This window comes from Mesocricetus auratus, unplaced genomic scaffold (assembly GCF_017639785.1).
Source record: "Mesocricetus auratus isolate SY011 unplaced genomic scaffold, BCM_Maur_2.0 Super-Scaffold_100007, whole genome shotgun sequence".
Lineage (NCBI taxonomy): Eukaryota > Metazoa > Chordata > Mammalia > Rodentia > Cricetidae > Mesocricetus > Mesocricetus auratus.
The window spans coordinates 75590177-75607427 of record NW_024429191.1 but is presented as its reverse complement, the minus strand read 5'-3'; the positions used below and the strand labels follow the sequence as shown (position 1 = coordinate 75607427).

At 46.8% G+C, this 17251-nt stretch overlaps 1 protein-coding gene and 2 non-coding genes across 3 annotated transcripts in view; 1 reads left to right on the top strand and 2 right to left on the bottom strand.

The window, feature by feature from the left end:
- Window positions 1-3152, bottom strand: part of Lasp1 (LIM and SH3 protein 1) — a 35964-nt gene extending 32812 nt beyond the window's left edge. The window contains exon 1 of the mRNA XM_040749617.1: window positions 2923-3152. Coding sequence (XP_040605551.1) covers window positions 2923-2991 — 69 coding nt within the window. The 5' untranslated portion in view covers window positions 2992-3152. The remainder of the gene's footprint in view (window positions 1-2922) is intronic.
- Window positions 3153-3873: 721 nt separating this feature from the next.
- Window positions 3874-3945, top strand: Trnac-gca. The gene has a single exon. It is a non-coding gene; the product is annotated as a tRNA-Cys (tRNA).
- Window positions 3946-5521: 1576 nt separating this feature from the next.
- On the bottom strand, window positions 5522-5593 carry Trnac-gca. The gene has a single exon. It is a non-coding gene; the product is annotated as a tRNA-Cys (tRNA).
- Between the last annotated feature and the right edge of the window lie 11658 nt (window positions 5594-17251).

Here is a 17251-nt window from a genome sequence, read left to right as displayed (position 1 = left end):
AAAAGCTCAGTAATAGCAAGAGTGGAATCTTCCAGAGGACCCTGGTTCAACTCCCAAAACCCACATGGTGGGTTCTCCGTATTTTGTTAACTCTAGTCCCAGGAAATCCAGCACTTCTGGCTTCTTCAGACACCAGGCACACACATGGTGCACAGACATTTATGCAGGCAAACATCCATACACATAAAATAAGACAAACAACAACAAAAATGTTTTTCACAGCCACATGGACTTTGTTCCTCTGAGGGAAGAGGAAAGGAGACCCTCTCTAATGGGACATTCCAAAGCAACCATCAGTGGGGCCAATCCCCTAGCCTTCCTGACTGTCCCCACCTGTTTTTAGAGACTGAGGGAGAAAGATGTGGCAGAGTCTCAACAGTAGGTGTTCAATAAATATTTGTTAAATGAATGAGGTCACCCTGGCTCTCCTTCCTGCTCCAATCCCAAAAACCCTCTAGGGAAACAAACCACAACCTCCTTCCTTCAAACACTGCCCTCAGCATTACATATTTATCCAGCATGCAGAAGAGAACTGGGGACAGAGTGGCCTTCATTGGTGACAAGGCTTACCCACTTGGGCCTTTGAGAGATAAGGCCCAGGGAGGAGAAAAGACTGCACACCAAGGACACAGCTTAGGCTCTAGCCATGCTGCAGGCTTCATGCCATAGGGGATTGTAGTAAATCAGGCTAGTCCGCCTTGATTCTCCCTGGCTGTCAACCAGAACTGGGAAGTTGGATAGCAACCATGCCTATGGGACTGAACTTTCCCCATACCCAGGTGTCTGCTCAGCATTCTCCAGGGCTCCAGTTTTATCTGTTCTTTTTGCCTGTAGGGCATGGAAGGGAGAGGAGACAGGATAGCAGGAAAGCAGGATTTTCCAGTCCCTGTGGGGAGTGAAAGGCAGCTGTCTCTCCAGGGCCACTTCCGCTAGGGGGAGTTCTAAAACCAGGAAGGAATCACCCACTCCCACTTCCCAGGGCAACCCCAGTTTGAATATCTTCTAGCTAGGGCAGGGATTATCACATAGGATCCCTGCCCCCTTCCCTGTGACACACAGTATTGAAGGTCTTTACAAGGAGAGTGGTTGGAGTGCCGGGCAGAAAAGAGAACAGCCTTGACCACACTCCTGCACTGTCCGTCCACCTCGGAGGCAATGACATCATCAATACACATCTGGTGGCAGGGGATACTCAAGCCCAGAGCTATTCATAAAGCTGATGGGCATATACCTGGAACTAGAACTAAGTCTCCCATTTCCCAGGCTAACAATTCTTCCATCATCCATTACCTCTCCCCATTCATTACCAAGGACCACAGAGAAACGCACTTGATGGCCTAGGGAACTGCAAATGCAGGGATCAAAACACCTAACCAGGAACAGCAAAGACCTTCATGGAAGGACAGTTAGCATCTCGAGCTTTTTTTTGGGGTGGGGGGCAGGAGGGGTCTCCATCAAGGAGCACCAAGCTCAAGCCTTCCGGGCGCTGGGACACTGACTGAACAACTCAGCACCTTCCATAAGCTCCTCCTAGCCCCATGTCCCTTTCCTCCAGAAAAAAAGTTCAGATGTTTCAGAAGCTCGAGTCCCCACCTCCTGACCTGGACTCGAGGGTCAAAGGTACCTAAGAAGGAACTAATCTTAGCCCCGGGGAGGAGAGACAAAGTATCCAACAAAGTATCCATTTCCAACAAAACTAAATTCCCTCTTTCAGGCGCCGGCCTATCGCCTGTTCAGACATAAAGGTGGAAATAGGTAAACTCCGACCCAGCTTGGGAAGCTAGATACAATGTACCTATGAGGAGCCAACACGGAGGCGTCCCTGAAGAGGGGAACACACAGAAGGGACTGCCTTAGGCTTTAGGAGATTCACAGAAAGACAGGAGGGTCCCATCTCAAACTGTACCGGAAACACAGATTCACTCTTCAGTACCCCTTGCAAAAGTGTAACGGCAACCAGATGGACAAGTCCAGGGCCGGGGATGTGTAAAAGCCCCTAGGGGACAGCTAATTTCCAGAAGGCTACCTTCTCCCTCCTCTAAAAAAATTCCCCCTTTCCTTGCTACCGCAAAAGTCGGCCAATCCCACCCTCCATTGATGAAACAAGCTCTGAAAAGTTAGCTCTTTGTTCTCCAAGCTGGTCTCCAGGCTGAGCACAATTTCAGATCTCCGGGAAGCGTCTCCTCCAACCCTCCCCACCCCAGCACCCCACCCCGCCCAGCTCCTGCTGGGCTGCCCAGCACCCAGAGTGGCTTGCAATTTGAATTAAGGATTGGGAAAGCTATGGAGGTCTGCGGGTTCCCCAACCACGGAACCAGCAAGGAGGGGGAGCAGTCCAGCAGGTCGTTCAAAAGAGGGAGGTCTCAAAAAGGAGATTCCAGTGCTGCCCCTAAGCCCCTTTCACCACAACTGGGAATGATGGACCCGACACAGCTTCCATGCCAGGAAGCTGGGCTACCAGCAGCCTAAGCCCGCAGGGTAGCGCTGGCCCCAGCCTCCGCCCCGCCCCCGCCGCCCCCTCCCCCAGTGCCCCGCGCTTCCGCCTACTTGGCGCTGGGCGCCGCGGGGAAAGGGAGCGGCCGTCTCCTCTCTCACTCCCGGCCCTGGGGGGGGCGGGACTGCACCTCTAACCTCCAGCACACACCCGGGCGATCCTGGTTCCCTGGTGCCCTGTGCCCTCCCAGTCTTCCCAGTCCCGAAGCACAGAGCCCATCCTTCTCGAGCGGTGGCTGCCAACCGCCTCGCCTTGGGTTCCCCGGGTTCCAGACTAGGGTCTGTCCCCGCACCCCAAGTCACCTCCCGCCTTCCCTCCTACTCAGGGGATCACCGGGAAGAGCCCGTAAAGACCCAGTCCCTCTTTCCTCCCCCGTTTGGGAGCTGCACTGGGACTGCCTAGCCCGCGGCGCTGGTTCCGGAGCTCACCTTATCCAGACAGTTCACCTTCTCCGTGGGATACACGATCTTGCCGCACCGGGCGCAGTTAGGGTTCATGGTTCCGGGGAAAGACTGGGGCGGGGACGCCCGAGCTCGCGCGCGTTCCCTTTTCCTTGGGCGAGCAGCTGGAAGGCGGCGGCTGCAACTGTGCAGGCGACGGCGACTGGAACTGGGGAACTGGCCTCCGCCTCCGCCCTCCTTCCCCTAATAAACACAGTGGGGAGGAGGGGCTGCACTGGCTGGGGCGGGGACGCGCCTCGGGCGCGGAAAGGGGCGCGCGCGACCAGGCGCGCTCCCCAGCGACGTGGGGCTGCGTGGGGGCGGGTTCCGGGGAGGGCTGCAGGACGTGGGTGCTGGAGCCCCTAAGCTCCCGGGGTACCCCCAGCACTGGGCTCCCCGACTGACGGTAGCCCTGGCCACGGCCCTACCCCCGCTGGAGACACGTCTGTGACTGCGGCAAAGCCGGATCTCCCATGAGAGAATCGACCCCACGCACCCGATGAGGGTGGGGATGGTACGGATTCTCCAGACTCGGGGACTTTCTTTATACCAATGGGTACCCAGCGTTAACCTGAGGGGAACCCCACCTGCCCCGCCCCGTGCCCCAGCTAGTTCCCTTCCCGCCCACGTCCTCTCCTACGTTTGTACCTGCCCCTTTTCCCTTTGGACTCAGCGCGTCCGGCTGTTCACCCTCCCTGCGCCTATGAGCTGCAGCATTCCCGGGATCCATGCATCCTCTGCTTTTAGCTTGATAAACCACACACACACACACACACACACACACACACACACACACACACACACACACACACACACACACACACACACACACACACCTTTGCGCTTTCATTCTTTTCGTTCATCCTTACTCTACCGGTGTAGCAGCTGCAACAATGTCTTACTACTGAAAAGAACTTGCTCTAAGCGCTACCGTGGTGTGGGGGTATAGCTCAGTGGTAGAGCATTTGACTGCAGATCAAGAGGTCCCCGGTTCAAATCCGGGTGCCCCCTCGGAGTATTTTCCTCCATTCAATGGCCAAATACATATCATTTCAAATATGATCTTGACTTAATTCTGGGTAAAAAAAGGCAAAGGTTTTTAGTTCATTTTACAGTCTGAACAGAAAGCTTTCGATTTTGCCCTGTACCTAAGCAGAAGAATGCGGCGTGGTTATGGTCAACTGTCAGGAAGAGAAGTTGTGCGACCTCATTTGACTGGCGCCAGAGTGCTGATTTCTGCCCACGGTAGCCTTGAGGGTTTTTATTGGATGGTTCTAAACTTTGGGTTCGGGAGCCAAGGTCACTCCCCAGGTTGTCGGTCTGTGTCCCATGAGAGTAAGGTTAGGTCAAAGCAGGGGAAACTCACAGACATAGTCCTTCTCCAAACTAAGCTTTCATTTCCCTTTGTATTTCATTCTGTGTTCTTTATTATTCTATGTTCTTCTCCAGCTTCCCTGTTACTTGATGATGCAGACCGAGCAAAAGCTCTTCGAGAGCGTGAAACCGGCAGATGCGCACCCATCAGCTGCAGAGTAAAATCTCAAAGCCAAGTAATATAAATTAGTATAGTGGTTTTCGAACTTGTGCGTGCTCCAGAATGACCTGGAGGGCTTATTAAAACATCCACAGCTTCCGATTGTGTAGACCTGGAGGGAGGCCTTGCCAATTAGCTCTTTGGGGGATTTTATCCAGGTGAGGTACTCAGGGACCCCAGTCTTTAAGGATCGCTGAAGTGTAACTACAAAGCCATCGGGTTTCAAATCCTCACAGGGGGACAGGTATCCACCCATCTGCTGAGTGCGTGGCTTACGGTATCTGGGCTGGAAGAAATCTTAGTGGGAAGAAGGAAGCAAGGGCGGCCGCCTCAGCTAGGTTTTGCCCAAAAATAGGAAAAAGAAAAGAGACAGGGAGAGGCGTGCTTCCTGGGCCAGGGTGCGGCTGTGATATTTTAAACACGGAATCTGGTTGTGTCATCCCAGGACCCCAGGGGAATACTCTCGTGCATTTTTTGCCTTCCAATTCCCATTACTGTTCTATGCTGGGCTGGGCTGGGCTGGATATCAGGCCTCAACTTTTCAGTGAAGAAGGTTCTCATCTTCCTATCTTTAGACTGCCACCTTCTCCCCCCCTCGCCCCGCCCCCATAGAGTCGTCATGTAGCCCAGGCTGGCCTGAATTTTGATATACAAGCCAAGGCTAATCTTAAACTCCCTTGAACTCTGATCCCCCTGCCTCCGACTGCCAAGTGCAGTGCTGGGCTTAACAAACGTGTACTACCACCACACCTGGCTGTAACACGTCTTAAAACCAACAAGTACATAAACAGTCTGTATTTGGATTCATCCTTAGTCTTTTGGGTCAGGATACACACTAGGTAAAAATATTACTGCTTTCACACCTCAGCGCTCTGACACAAAAAACAAATTACGATTGGCACCAGTTCAGTACATTATAGGAGTTCTTACTACTGCTAACTCTGAAGTACCAGGGACATTCTGGTAGGGAAAATTTGTACAGTAGAGGAGATAGTTGAATTTGAAATAACTGAGTAGTGGAGTTCCATATAAATGTCAATGAAAAATATCCTAAGGGGGCACCCGGATTTGAACCGGGGACCTCTTGATCTGCAGTCAAATGCTCTACCACTGAGCTATACCCCCTCTGCTGGAACAACGTTGAAAAATTCGTTTTACATGAGTTGTGTACTTTTCATTTCGAGATTTGTTTAGTTGTTTAAACTTTTAAAAGTGACATCCTTTTGATGAGTAATATTGAATTTAACCAATAAGAATGCATAAATCTAAAGCTAAACAACAAAATAACTAAAAACACACTGACAATTTGAAAAAATGAATTTAGTTGCAAACTCCCTTCTTTTTTTTTTTTTTTTTTTGTAAGAACAGAGTTTCACAATGTAACTCCAGCTGGCCTGGAGTGCAAAGTCCTTTTGTTAGGCTCAATACTTCATTCCATCTCCAATCATTTATCTTTCTCTTTCAAACTGTATTGGAAGACTCCCCTGGCTCTCTCCAGAATACAAATACCACCTCAAACAGAATGCCCACTGAGAAGCATTTGTAGTTTACAGAGTGACATAGTTGCCATGTTTTGATTCTTAGAGCACTCACTATGTGCCCCTCTCAAGAAGCGGAACAAACTTTCAAATAAAAACACTGTCGGGCTGGAGAGATGGCTGGGCTGGAGAGATGGCCCAGCCGTTAAAGGCTAGGTTCACAACCAAAAACACTGTCCTAGCTCTCTCTGAGTTCACAATGTACTAGAGACAGACTAGAAATAAATGCACAGATGAATTAACATAAATGCTTGATGGGGCAGTGCTGGCACTGGTGCACGCCTTTAATCCCAACATTCCGGAGACAGAGGCAGGCAGATTTCTGTGAGTTCAAGGCCAACCTAGTCTATATAGTAAATTCCAGGACAGCCAGGATTACACAGAGAAACTCTGTCTCTCTCTCCCAAGAAAAAGTAAATACTCAGTAGTGATAAGGAGAAACACTTAAAAACAAAACAAAAAAACAACAGTGTCAGCTAATGGTGGTTGGTACCTGGGATGTATCTAGCACTTAGTTCAGCCATGGCTGAACTCTGCCAACAAGTAAATAATACTAAAAGCATTAAAAGCAACATATTTAGGGAAGTACCAGAGGCTTCAAGTTGGATAGCCATGGAAGGACTTTATTCTTCTCTCCTTGATGTAGAGTGGTGGGATTCAAACCCAGGGTCACAAGAGGCTGCACATTTCACCATTAAAATGATACCTTTCCAGATGAGTGGAAAGCTGGGCAAGGATTTGGCAGTTAAGACTGGGATGACATTTAGGAAGGGAACCCTTTGGGGATATGTGTGGGGTGGATATTCTAGGCAGAGGAAATGGCCACTGGGCAGTCCTTAAAGCTGGGAGAGGTTAGGCCAGGAAGAACAATCCAAGAGCTGAAGTATGAGGTGGCACACGCCTTTAATGTCAGCACCTGGGAGGCAGAGACAGGAGGATCTCTGAATTCCAAGCCAGCCTGGTCTACATAGGGAGATCTAGGCCAGCCAGGGTTACACAGTGATACCTGGTATGGGGTAGTGGTGGTGGGAAGGGGAGGAGTTAAAGTAGCCAGGACAGGGGTGATCAAGAGCCTTGACATGAATTTTATATAAAATGGAGGAAAAGGCCGGGCGTTGGTGGCGCACGCCTTTAATCCCAGCACTCGGGAGGCAGAGGCAGGCAGATTTCTGTGAGTTCGAGGCCAGCCTGGTCTACAAGAGCTAGTTCCAGGACAGCCTCCAAAGCCACAGAGAAACCCTGTCTCGAAAAACCAAAAAAAAATTAAAAATAAAAAAATAAATAAGATGGAAGAAAATGTATGAGACAGTTTAAATGAAGGGAGTTAAATCATCATTAAGGCTAATACAGAGAAGATTTGCTAGAGTCAAAGGGACCTGGAGAAAACATCCTATGTAGTATTACTTAGCCTCAGGGAAGATATTCTGTAACGTTCGACATAGTGGATTTTATTTTGTTGTTTTTGTTTTTCGAGACAGGATTTCTCTGTGTATCTCTGGCTGGCCTGGAACTCACAGAGATCCACCCACCTCTGCCTCCCAAGTACTGACATTAAAGGCATGCATCACCACCGCCCAGCTAACATGGTGGATATTAAGGACATTATGCAGACTAGAGAGAGAGACCCTGTCTCAATAAACACATTAATTAATAAGATGAAATATGGACCCTGTGATTCCAGTTACAAGGTATGTAGAGAGCCACAGAAGTAGAAGGGGAAATGGTGGCTAGTAGGGACTGGGGCAGAAGGACACAGGGAGCTGCCATCAGTTACACAAAGGTAGATCTAGAATTCTAGATAACTGCTATACAACTTGGTGCTCAGAGCCCTGGGGTGTGGCTCAATAGTGGGGGCCTAACAGACACCAGGCCCTGTGCTGGATCAGCAAGAAGGAAAATCTAAGATCAGACTCACTGGTTTGAATTCAAGGTGTGTAGGTATGACGGCACATACTGTGATTCCAGCACCATGAGCATCAGAGAGGCCAGTCTCAACTACATATGGAGCTCAAGGTCAACCTGGGCTACATGACACAAAGACAGAAAGGATAAAATACATAAGAAATAAAAGCCAAGTGTTTCTTTTTTGGTGCTAAGGACAGAGTAACCTAGAATATTGAAGGCTCTGGACTGTAGGTTAGAGTCTAACACACACACACACACACACACATCATGGTTTTGGGGGCTGACAAGATAGTTCAAGTAAAGCTACTTGCTATTCAGCCTGATAATTTGAGTTCATTCCCCAGAACCCATGTAATAGAAGGAGAAAAATCAACTCTTGCAAGTTATCCTCTGACCTTCACACCCACCTAAACACTCAAACACAATAAATGTAAAAAAAACATTAATTAAAGCCGGGCATTGGTGGCACATGCCTTTAATCCCAGCACTCAGAGTTCGAGGCCAGCCTGGTCTACAGAGTGAGTTCCAGGACAGCCTCCAAAACAATACGGAGAAACCCTGTCTCAAAAAACAAAAACAACAACAACAACAAAAGAAACATTAATTAAAAAGCCCATCTTTTTGAAAAATCTCAGACAGATATGGTGGGTTACCCCTGTAATGCCAGCACTTTGGAAGCTGAGGAAAAGGATGACCAGTTCCAGGTCCAGTCTGGGTTATGTGGCATGGCCCTGTCTCAACCACAGCAATAATGAAAGTCTCATTGAAGAGAAAGTAATAAATGCCTGGCTCCTCCCTATCCTTGCAGAAATCATATTCTGGAGTCACAGTCAAGAGAGGTTCAATATACGGCCAAGGCTACACAGAGAAACTGTGTGTGTGTGTGTGTTTCAATGTTTTTACATTTATTTATTTATTTAGGCTTTTCGAGACAGGGTTTCCCTATGGCTTTGGAGGCTGTCAAAGCTGTCCTGGAACTAGCTCTTTTTTTTTTTTTTTTTTTTTTTTTTTTTTTTTGGTTTTTCGAGACAGGGTTTCTCTATGGCTTTGGAGGCTGTCCTGGAACTCGCTCTGTAGACCAGGCTGGCCTCGAACTCACAGAGATCCACCTGCCTCTGCCTCCCAAGTGCTGGGATTAAAGGCGTGTGCCACCAACGCCCGGCCTTTTTTTTTTTTTTAAAGATTTATTTATCACATGCAGTGTTCTTCCTGCAGGCCAGAAGAGGGCACCAGATTGAATTATAGATGGTTGTGAGCCTCAATGTGGTTGCTAGGAATTGAACTCAGGACCTCTGGGAGAGCAGTCAGTGCTCTTAACCTCTTAGCTGTCTCTCCAGCACCAGAACTACCTCTTGTAGACCAGGCTGGTCTCAAACTACAGAGATCCACCTGCCTCTGCCTCCCGAGTGCTGGGATTAAAGAAGGCAAGCACTACCATGCCGGGCTTACATATTTTTGTTTTTGTTTTTGTTTTTGTTTTTTTGGTTTTTCCAGACAGGGTTACTCTGTATTATTTTGGAGCCTGTCCTGGAACTCAGTCTGTAGACTGAGGCCTTGAACTCACAGAGATCCGCCTGACTGCCTCCCGAGTGCTGGGATTAAAGGCGTGCGCCACCAACGCCCGGCTCTGGCTTACATTTTATTTTTTAACAAGTTATTTAACATTATGTACATTGGTATGAAGGTATCAGATCTCCTGGAAGTGGGGTTACAGACAGTTGTGAGCTGCTATGTTGGTGCTGGGAATTGAACCTGGGGTCCTCTGGAAGAGCAGCCAGTGCTCTTAACTGCTGAGCCATCTCTTCAATCCCCAATGTTCTTACTTTTGATGGCACTGGGTATTAAGTTCAGGAGTTCAGCATGCCATGTGAGTTTTCTGTCACTAAGCTATATACAGAATAGGGACATTGGATGGACATTTAAGGCAGATGTTGAAGGCATGGGCCACCACTGCATCCAGGTATTCTCTCTCTCTCTTAAAAATTTGTATTTATTTCTTTTATTTCACATTTATTGGTATTTTGCCTGCATGAAGCTGTCTGATCCTTTGGACCAGGAGTTGCAGATAGCTGTGATCTGCCATGGGTGCTGGAAATTGAACTCTAGGAGAGCAGCTAGTGCTCTTAATCAGTAAGCCATGTCTTCAGTGCCATCGTGTGTATTTCTAACACAAGATTTGGCAAAGCTGCCATTAGATCCCTTATTGCTACTGTTTACCATCACACCACTGCAACTGCGTTCTGCAGAAAGGAAAGGGCAAGCTCTTCAGCTGAGAGAAGGAAGAGGCAAGCGTATGGGAGGTCTGCCGGGCGTTGGTGGCGCACGCCTTTAATCCCAGCACTCGGGAGGCAGAGGCAGGCGGATCTCTGTGAGTTTGAGACCAGCCTGGTTTACAGAGTGAGTTCCAGGACAGCCAGGGCTACACTTTTTGAGAAATCCTGAATGGGTGTGGGAGGTTCAAGATGGGAGAAACCATGAGGTGGTCACTTTGAAAAGGAAAAAAGTGAACACACTTGGGCAAAGGTTAGGAATGCTAGACAAAACCCTTCAGAGTTGGTGGAGTGACACAAACATGTGCTTTTTCTCAACAACACTCAGTCACTGGGTGCGATCATGGAGCAATCCTATAATTGAAGTTACTTAGCTTGTAAATTGGCAAGGAAGTACATCCTAAGGCTCACAATGAACCAGTCAGTGCGCTAAGCAAGGACACTGGAGAACACAAAGAATGCAAAGTGATCCCTGCACTCAGGAAATGCACAGTGCATCAGTACTTAGGGTAGGTGAGATGGCTCAGTAGGTAAAGGTATTACCACCAAACCTGATGACTAGAGTTCAATCCCTGAGATCCACATAGTGTAAAGAAAGAATCAATTCCCCCAAGTTGTTCTCAGACTTACACACACACAAACACACACACACACTTTAAATGCAATTGAAGATATTGAACAAGATATGTGTTCCAAGTAAGAAGTGCTCCAAAATCAAAATGCAGAGAGAACATCTAAGACAGGTCTTCGGTGATTCACTGATGAAATCCAAGACTTTGTGTTGCAGGTTGAACCCATAGTTTTGCGACATGCTAGGCCAGTGCTGCAGTAGACTTTTACCCAGATAAGTATAGTCTTCACCCAATCAAGGAAACTTCTCTCTGCAACAGAGACCATTACAGAAAACACCAATCAAAATGCAGAGCTGTGGAGCCCAGTCCTAATGGATACATCTACACAATGACTTCTGTAGCTAAGGTTCAAGGAACATTGCAGAAGAGGGGACTGAAAGATTGTAAAGGCCAGAGGATCAGAGCATTATCTTCGGGACTGTGTATCCTATCAACATCAGAAGCTACACCCATAAAATCTCACCAACATGCCTGCTCAAATGTGTGCTGGACAAGGACAACATCAATGAATCTACCAAACTGGACAGGGAAAACTCCACGAGGTCTCATCCCTACACAAAGAATGACGGGCAATTGAGTAAAGCTAGAAGCAAGAGGGGTGGTTCTCCCCAGGGACAAGCACGTCGACTGGTTGTGCATTTCCAAATGATAAGCCTGAAAACATGCATATATTATATGATGAAACAGGCTATATTTAGAAATATAAGTGTAAACTGGGCATTGATGGCTCACACCTTTAATCCCAGCACTCGAGAGGCAGAGGCAAGCGGATTTCTGTGAGTTCGAGGCCAGCCTGGTCTACCGAGCGAGTTCCAGGACAGCCTACGATACAGAGAAACCCTGTCTCAAAAAGCAAAAAAATAAAAAAAAAGTGTATATGCAAATATACCTATACATGCAATAGCAATTAAAAAGAAGCAATGGATTTGAGTTTATACATACTTTTTTTTCTTTGGTTTTTCGAGACAGGGTTTCTCTGTATTGTTTTGGAGGCTGTCCTGGAACTCACTCTTTAGACCAGGCTGGCCTCGAACTCACAGAGATCCGCCTGTCTCTGCTTCCCGAGTGCTGGGATTAAAGGCGTGTGCCACCAACGCCCGGCTGAAGCAATGGATTTGAAAGAAAGCAGGTGGGGCACTCGGGAGGCAGAGGCAGGCGGATTTCTGTAAGTTCGAGACCAGCCGGTACTACCAAGGGAGTTCCAGGACAGCCTCCAAAGCCACAGAGAAACCCTGTCTCAAAAAAACCAAACAAACAAACAAACAAAAAAGAAAGCAGGTGGGGGTATATGGGAGGGTTTGTAGGGAAGGGAAGGAAGCAAGAAATGTAATTAAGTTACAGTCTCAAAACTAAACAAACACACAAAGCATTGCTGAGAAGTTGGGTGTTATGGTACACATCTGATCTGCAATCTCAGCACTTGTAAGACAAAGGCAAGAGGACCACGAGTGAGGTTAAAGCCAACCTAGAGTACATGAGTCTCTGTTTGGAAGAAAAAAAAAGGCTTGGTACACCTTTAATTCCAGCAATCTCAGGAGGCAGAGGCTGGCGGGTCTCTGTGAGGCCAGTCTGGGTGGGCTACATAGAGTTTCAGGATAGCTAGGGCTGCATAGTGAAACCTTGTCGCAGAAGTAAATAAATAGTGGGGTGATGGTGGTGCACACCTTTACACACCTTTACATACCTTTAATCCCAGCACTTGAGAGACAGAGGCAGATGGATCTCTGTAAGTTCAAGGCCAGCTTGCTCTATAGAGCGAGTTCCAGGACACACAGGGCTACACAGAGAAACCCTGTCTGGCAGGGTGGGGGGGAGCATTAATAATTGTGGACAGTTGGAATGTAGCAGGTCCACAGACAAATTATCTTGTGCTATCTTATCCTCTAAGTAGAGGATTATCCTCTAATTGTAGATGTCTGTGAATGACCTAACATCCTTGTGACTATTAGGTAAATCTTTATGGAATGTAGGAATGGACCCCACCAATCAAAGGCTAAGAATGTCCTCAGAAAACATTCCAGGATTACCCAAGAAGTTTCCCACTTTGATGTCATTTGCCTACCTGGTGTTTTCACCAATTCCTTTAAAAAGTATGTTAGGAACTGGGCATTGGTGGCACACACCTTTAATGCCAGCACTTGGGAGGCAGAGGCAGGTGGATCTCTGTGAGTTTGAGGCCTACCTGGTCTACAAGAGCTAGTTCTAGGACAGGCTCCAAAGCTACACAGAGAAACCCTGTCTTGGCCGGGTGTTGATGGCACATGCCTTTAATCCCAGCACTGGGGAGGCAGAGGCAGGCGGATCTCTGTGAGTTCGAGGCCAGCCTGATCTACAAAGTGAGTTCCAGGACAGCCTCCAAAACAGTACAGAGAAACCCTGTCTCGAAAAACCAAAAATAATAATAATAATAATAAATTAAAAAGTATGTTAGGATCAGGTATGAAGGCACATGCCTGTCATCCCAGGACAACAAAAATAAACACACACAAAAAAGCCTTGATGTGTGGTTTTTCTTTTTTCTATGTCTATAAAAACTTCATAGACTTAATATTGTATTGAACCCATTGAAATATGGCATGTAGAATAAACTGAATCTGTGTTCCCAGGCCATGGTCACTTGTGTTTGGCTCCTTCCAGAAAGGGTTTCTCTGTGTAGCAGCTTTGGCTGTTGGATACTTTTTGTTTTGCTTTCAGAGCTTTAGATGGAAGTATCTGTTTGAAAGCATCCTGGGTGTCTGAACTTTCAGTTTGTATAGACTTTTTCTCCTTTTTTTTTTTTTAAACACAGGGTTTCTTTCTGTACCAGTTCTGTCTGTCCTGGAACTCACTCTGTAGACCAGACTGGCCTTAAAAAACCAGAAAAGAAATTTTTAAAAAAAGAAAAAGAAGATTCTCTCCAAAGAACTTCATCCAGATGAGAGTGGTGACTCATCTTCAAAGTGCACTGAGATAAAAGTCTGGAAAGGATTTGACAATACATTCAGGTCAAACACAGAATAAAGCCTGCAGGAAGAGGTAGCATGACACATCAGAGAACTTCTTTACCCGATTCACTGGTCATTCTATGCAGGTGCAGATGAGTTAGGAGAGGTCACCAAAGGTGGCATTTGGCAGTTGAACAAGTTGACTGTACTGGATACTTTCATGTCAACTTGATACAAACTAAGTCATCGGAAAAGAGGGAGTGTCAATTAAGAAAATGCCTTCATCAGGCAATCTCTGAAAGTTTGAGGCCAGTCTGGTCTACAGAGTGAGTGCCAGGAAAATGCCTTTATAACATCAAGCTGTAGGCAAGTCTGTAAGGTTTTTTTCTTAGTGATTGGGGATGGCGCAGCCCACTGTGGGCCGTGCTATCCCTGGGCTGGTGGGCCTGTGTTGTATGAGACAGCAGGCTGAGTGAGCCATAAAGAGCAAACCAGTGAGCAGTAGCCCTCACGGCCTCTGCATTAGCTCCTATCTCCAGTTGTTGCCCTGCTGGAGTTGCTGTTCTCCAATGATGAACAGTGACTTGGAAGTGTAGGCCAAATAAATCCTTTCCTCCTTAGTTTAATTTGGTTACGTTGTTACAGTACAGCAATGATAATTCTAAAGCAGTAGCTAACACATTTAAACCCAGCACTAGGTGGGGTAGAGGCAGTAGATCACTGTGAGTTCGAGGCCAGCCATCCTAGTTTACATGGCCAGAGGTACACAGAGAGACCCTGTCTCAAAAAAAAAAAAAAAAAAAAGATGTGACATTTAGTCAAATTCCTTGCAATATTTTTGGTTCCTGGTACAGATAATGAAGGAGGAAAAGAGGAAGGAGATGATGATGGAGGATTAGAAGATATTGATGAAGAAAGAGATGAGAATGAATGTGAAAAAGAGGAAATGAAAGGGAGGAGGAAGGAGAATGTGACGAAAGAGAAGATGGCTAATACAAAAGAATACCAGGGGCTGGAGAAATGGCTCAGCAGTTAAGAGCACTGGTCTTCTTTCAGAGGACAGAGGTCCAATTCCCAGCACCCACATGGCAGCTCACAGATGTCTGTAACTCCAGTTCTAGGGGACCTGACACCCTCACACAGACACACATGCAGGCAGAACACAAGTGCACATAAAATAAATCATTTAAAAGAAAAAAAGAGCCAGGCAATGGTAGCGCACGCCTTTAATCCCAGCACTTGGGAGGCTGAGGCAGGCAGATCTCTGTGAGTTTGAGGCCAGGCTGGTCCGACAGCCTCCAAAACAAAACAGAGAAACCCTGTCTGGTAAAAACCAAAAAAAAAAAAAAAAAAAAAAGAATACTAGTGGATTCCAGACTCCTTTTTAGATTTTTCTTTTTCTTCTTAAGTTTTCTCCAGTCTGAGGGAGCAAGTTGCAATCATTTTCCATCTGTCACTCTTGTGCTCAGTTCCTGAGATCTCTCTTTCTAACGTGAATGATGGTCCTCAACTTATGTTTTTTGTTGTTTTTGTTTTTCGAGACAGGGTTTCTTTGTATTGTTTTGGAGGCTGTCCTGGAACTTGCTCAGTAGACCAGGCTGGTCTCTAACTCACAGAGATCCGCCTGCCTCTGCCTCCTGAGTGCTGGAATTAAAGGCGTGCGCCACCAACGCCTGGCGGTCCTCAACTTATTGTGGAGAAAATATCCTGGGCAATATCTTGTTCAAGGCCAACCAAGGATACACAGTGAAACCCTGTGTCATAAAAACAAAAAAAGTAAAAGCTGAGCATGGTGGCACAGTTCAATATTTCCAACTAGTCTGGAGGCTGAAGCACGAGGGTCACAAGTTCAAGTCCTGCCTCTGTCACAGACTGATTTCAAGGCTATATGGGCAATTTATGGGGCAAATTATGCAAGACCCTACTTTTTGTTTTTTTGTTTTTGAAACAAAGTTTCTCTACTTAGCTCTCTGTGTACCATGCTGGCCTTGAACTCACAGAGATGAACCAGCCTCTGCCTCCCAAGTGTTGAAATTAAAGGCATGAGCCACCATACCCAGCTGCAAGACCAGTCTTTGATGGGCAGTAGAAAGCAGGATAAAGTACCCAGATTTTAAGGTATAAAATTGAAGGGTATAACCAGGAACCCTGGGCCATTTGGTGTTGCTGGAATGTGAAGGTAAGAGACAAAGATCGCAGGCAAGGAGGCCTGTTGGGGGAAAGAAATTATGGGAAAGAGAATGCAGTGCTATGGTAAGGAGCTGTGTTGGTTTGAATGAGAACGGTCCTTCATAGCCTTTTATATTTGATGCTTGGTTGGTGGAACTGTTTTGGGAAGGATTAGTAGGTGTGGCCTTTTAGAGGAGGTGTATCACTAGGGATGGGCTTGGAGGTTTCAAAAGCCCACCCCAGGCCTAGTTAGTTTCTTGTTCTCTACCTCCAACTTGTCAATTGTCAACTCGCAGGTACTTTAGGTTCTCATGCCTGCATGCTGCCATGTTCCCTGCCATGACAGTCATGGATTCACTCTCTGATCAGGAAACAAGCCCTGTATTAAATCCTTTCCTTTATAAGTTGCCTTGGTCATGGGGTCTCTTCACTGCAATAGACAGTGACTAAGACAGAACCTTAGACCTTATTTTATGAGAACTAAGGGGGCTAGCACAGAGATTCAAGCAATGGGAGGCTAAGGTTAGACCACTTAGAAGCTGCTGCAGTAGCATTGAATCAAAGGCAGACTTTGGGAAGCCTGGCAAACAGTTCAGGAAGAGTCAAGTCAATAGACCTTGGTGATTAAATCTCAGTGCCTGGGAAAGAAAGAAAAATAATGTATCACTTTTTTCTAGTTGTCACACTGGTGGCAGCCCTAATCAAAAGAACTGTTCCTAACAACAGTGAGACAGTGATACAGAACTCTCTCATAGTCTTCTCTATGTTGGTTGATGGCACTGCTATCCCAATGTTCAGGATGACTTGGGGCCTTAGATGCATCTTGGCTGTTTTCTTTTCTTTCTTTCTTTTTTTTTTCGAGACAGAGTTTCACTCCATCACATTAGTTCTTCTGCTGTTATCAGTCTTCCCCTGATCAGACATGAGTAGATCATGCCCCTATTTTGGCTTGGAATCAGGCCACAGTTTCCCATTTCTCTCAGTAAATCCACATGATCAATTTCCATTACTCTTTTCATACTTTCCCATCTTTCTTTTTTTATTTTTTTTGGTTTTTCGAGACAGGGTTTCACTGTAGCTTTGGAGCCTGTCCTGGCACTCACTCTGTAGATCAGGCTGGCCTCGAACTCACAGAGATCTGCCTGCCTCACTCTGCCTCCTGAGTGCTTAAGGCGTGCACCACCACCACCCTGCTCTCTTTCTTTCTATTTTGAGACAGGGAATTGCAGGGTAGCACAAGCTGGTCTCAAACTTCTGCATTCTTCCTTCCTTTGCCTCTCAAGTCCTGGGACTTCAGACATTCCACCATTCTGGACTTAATTACACTTTAGAAATCTCTACTATT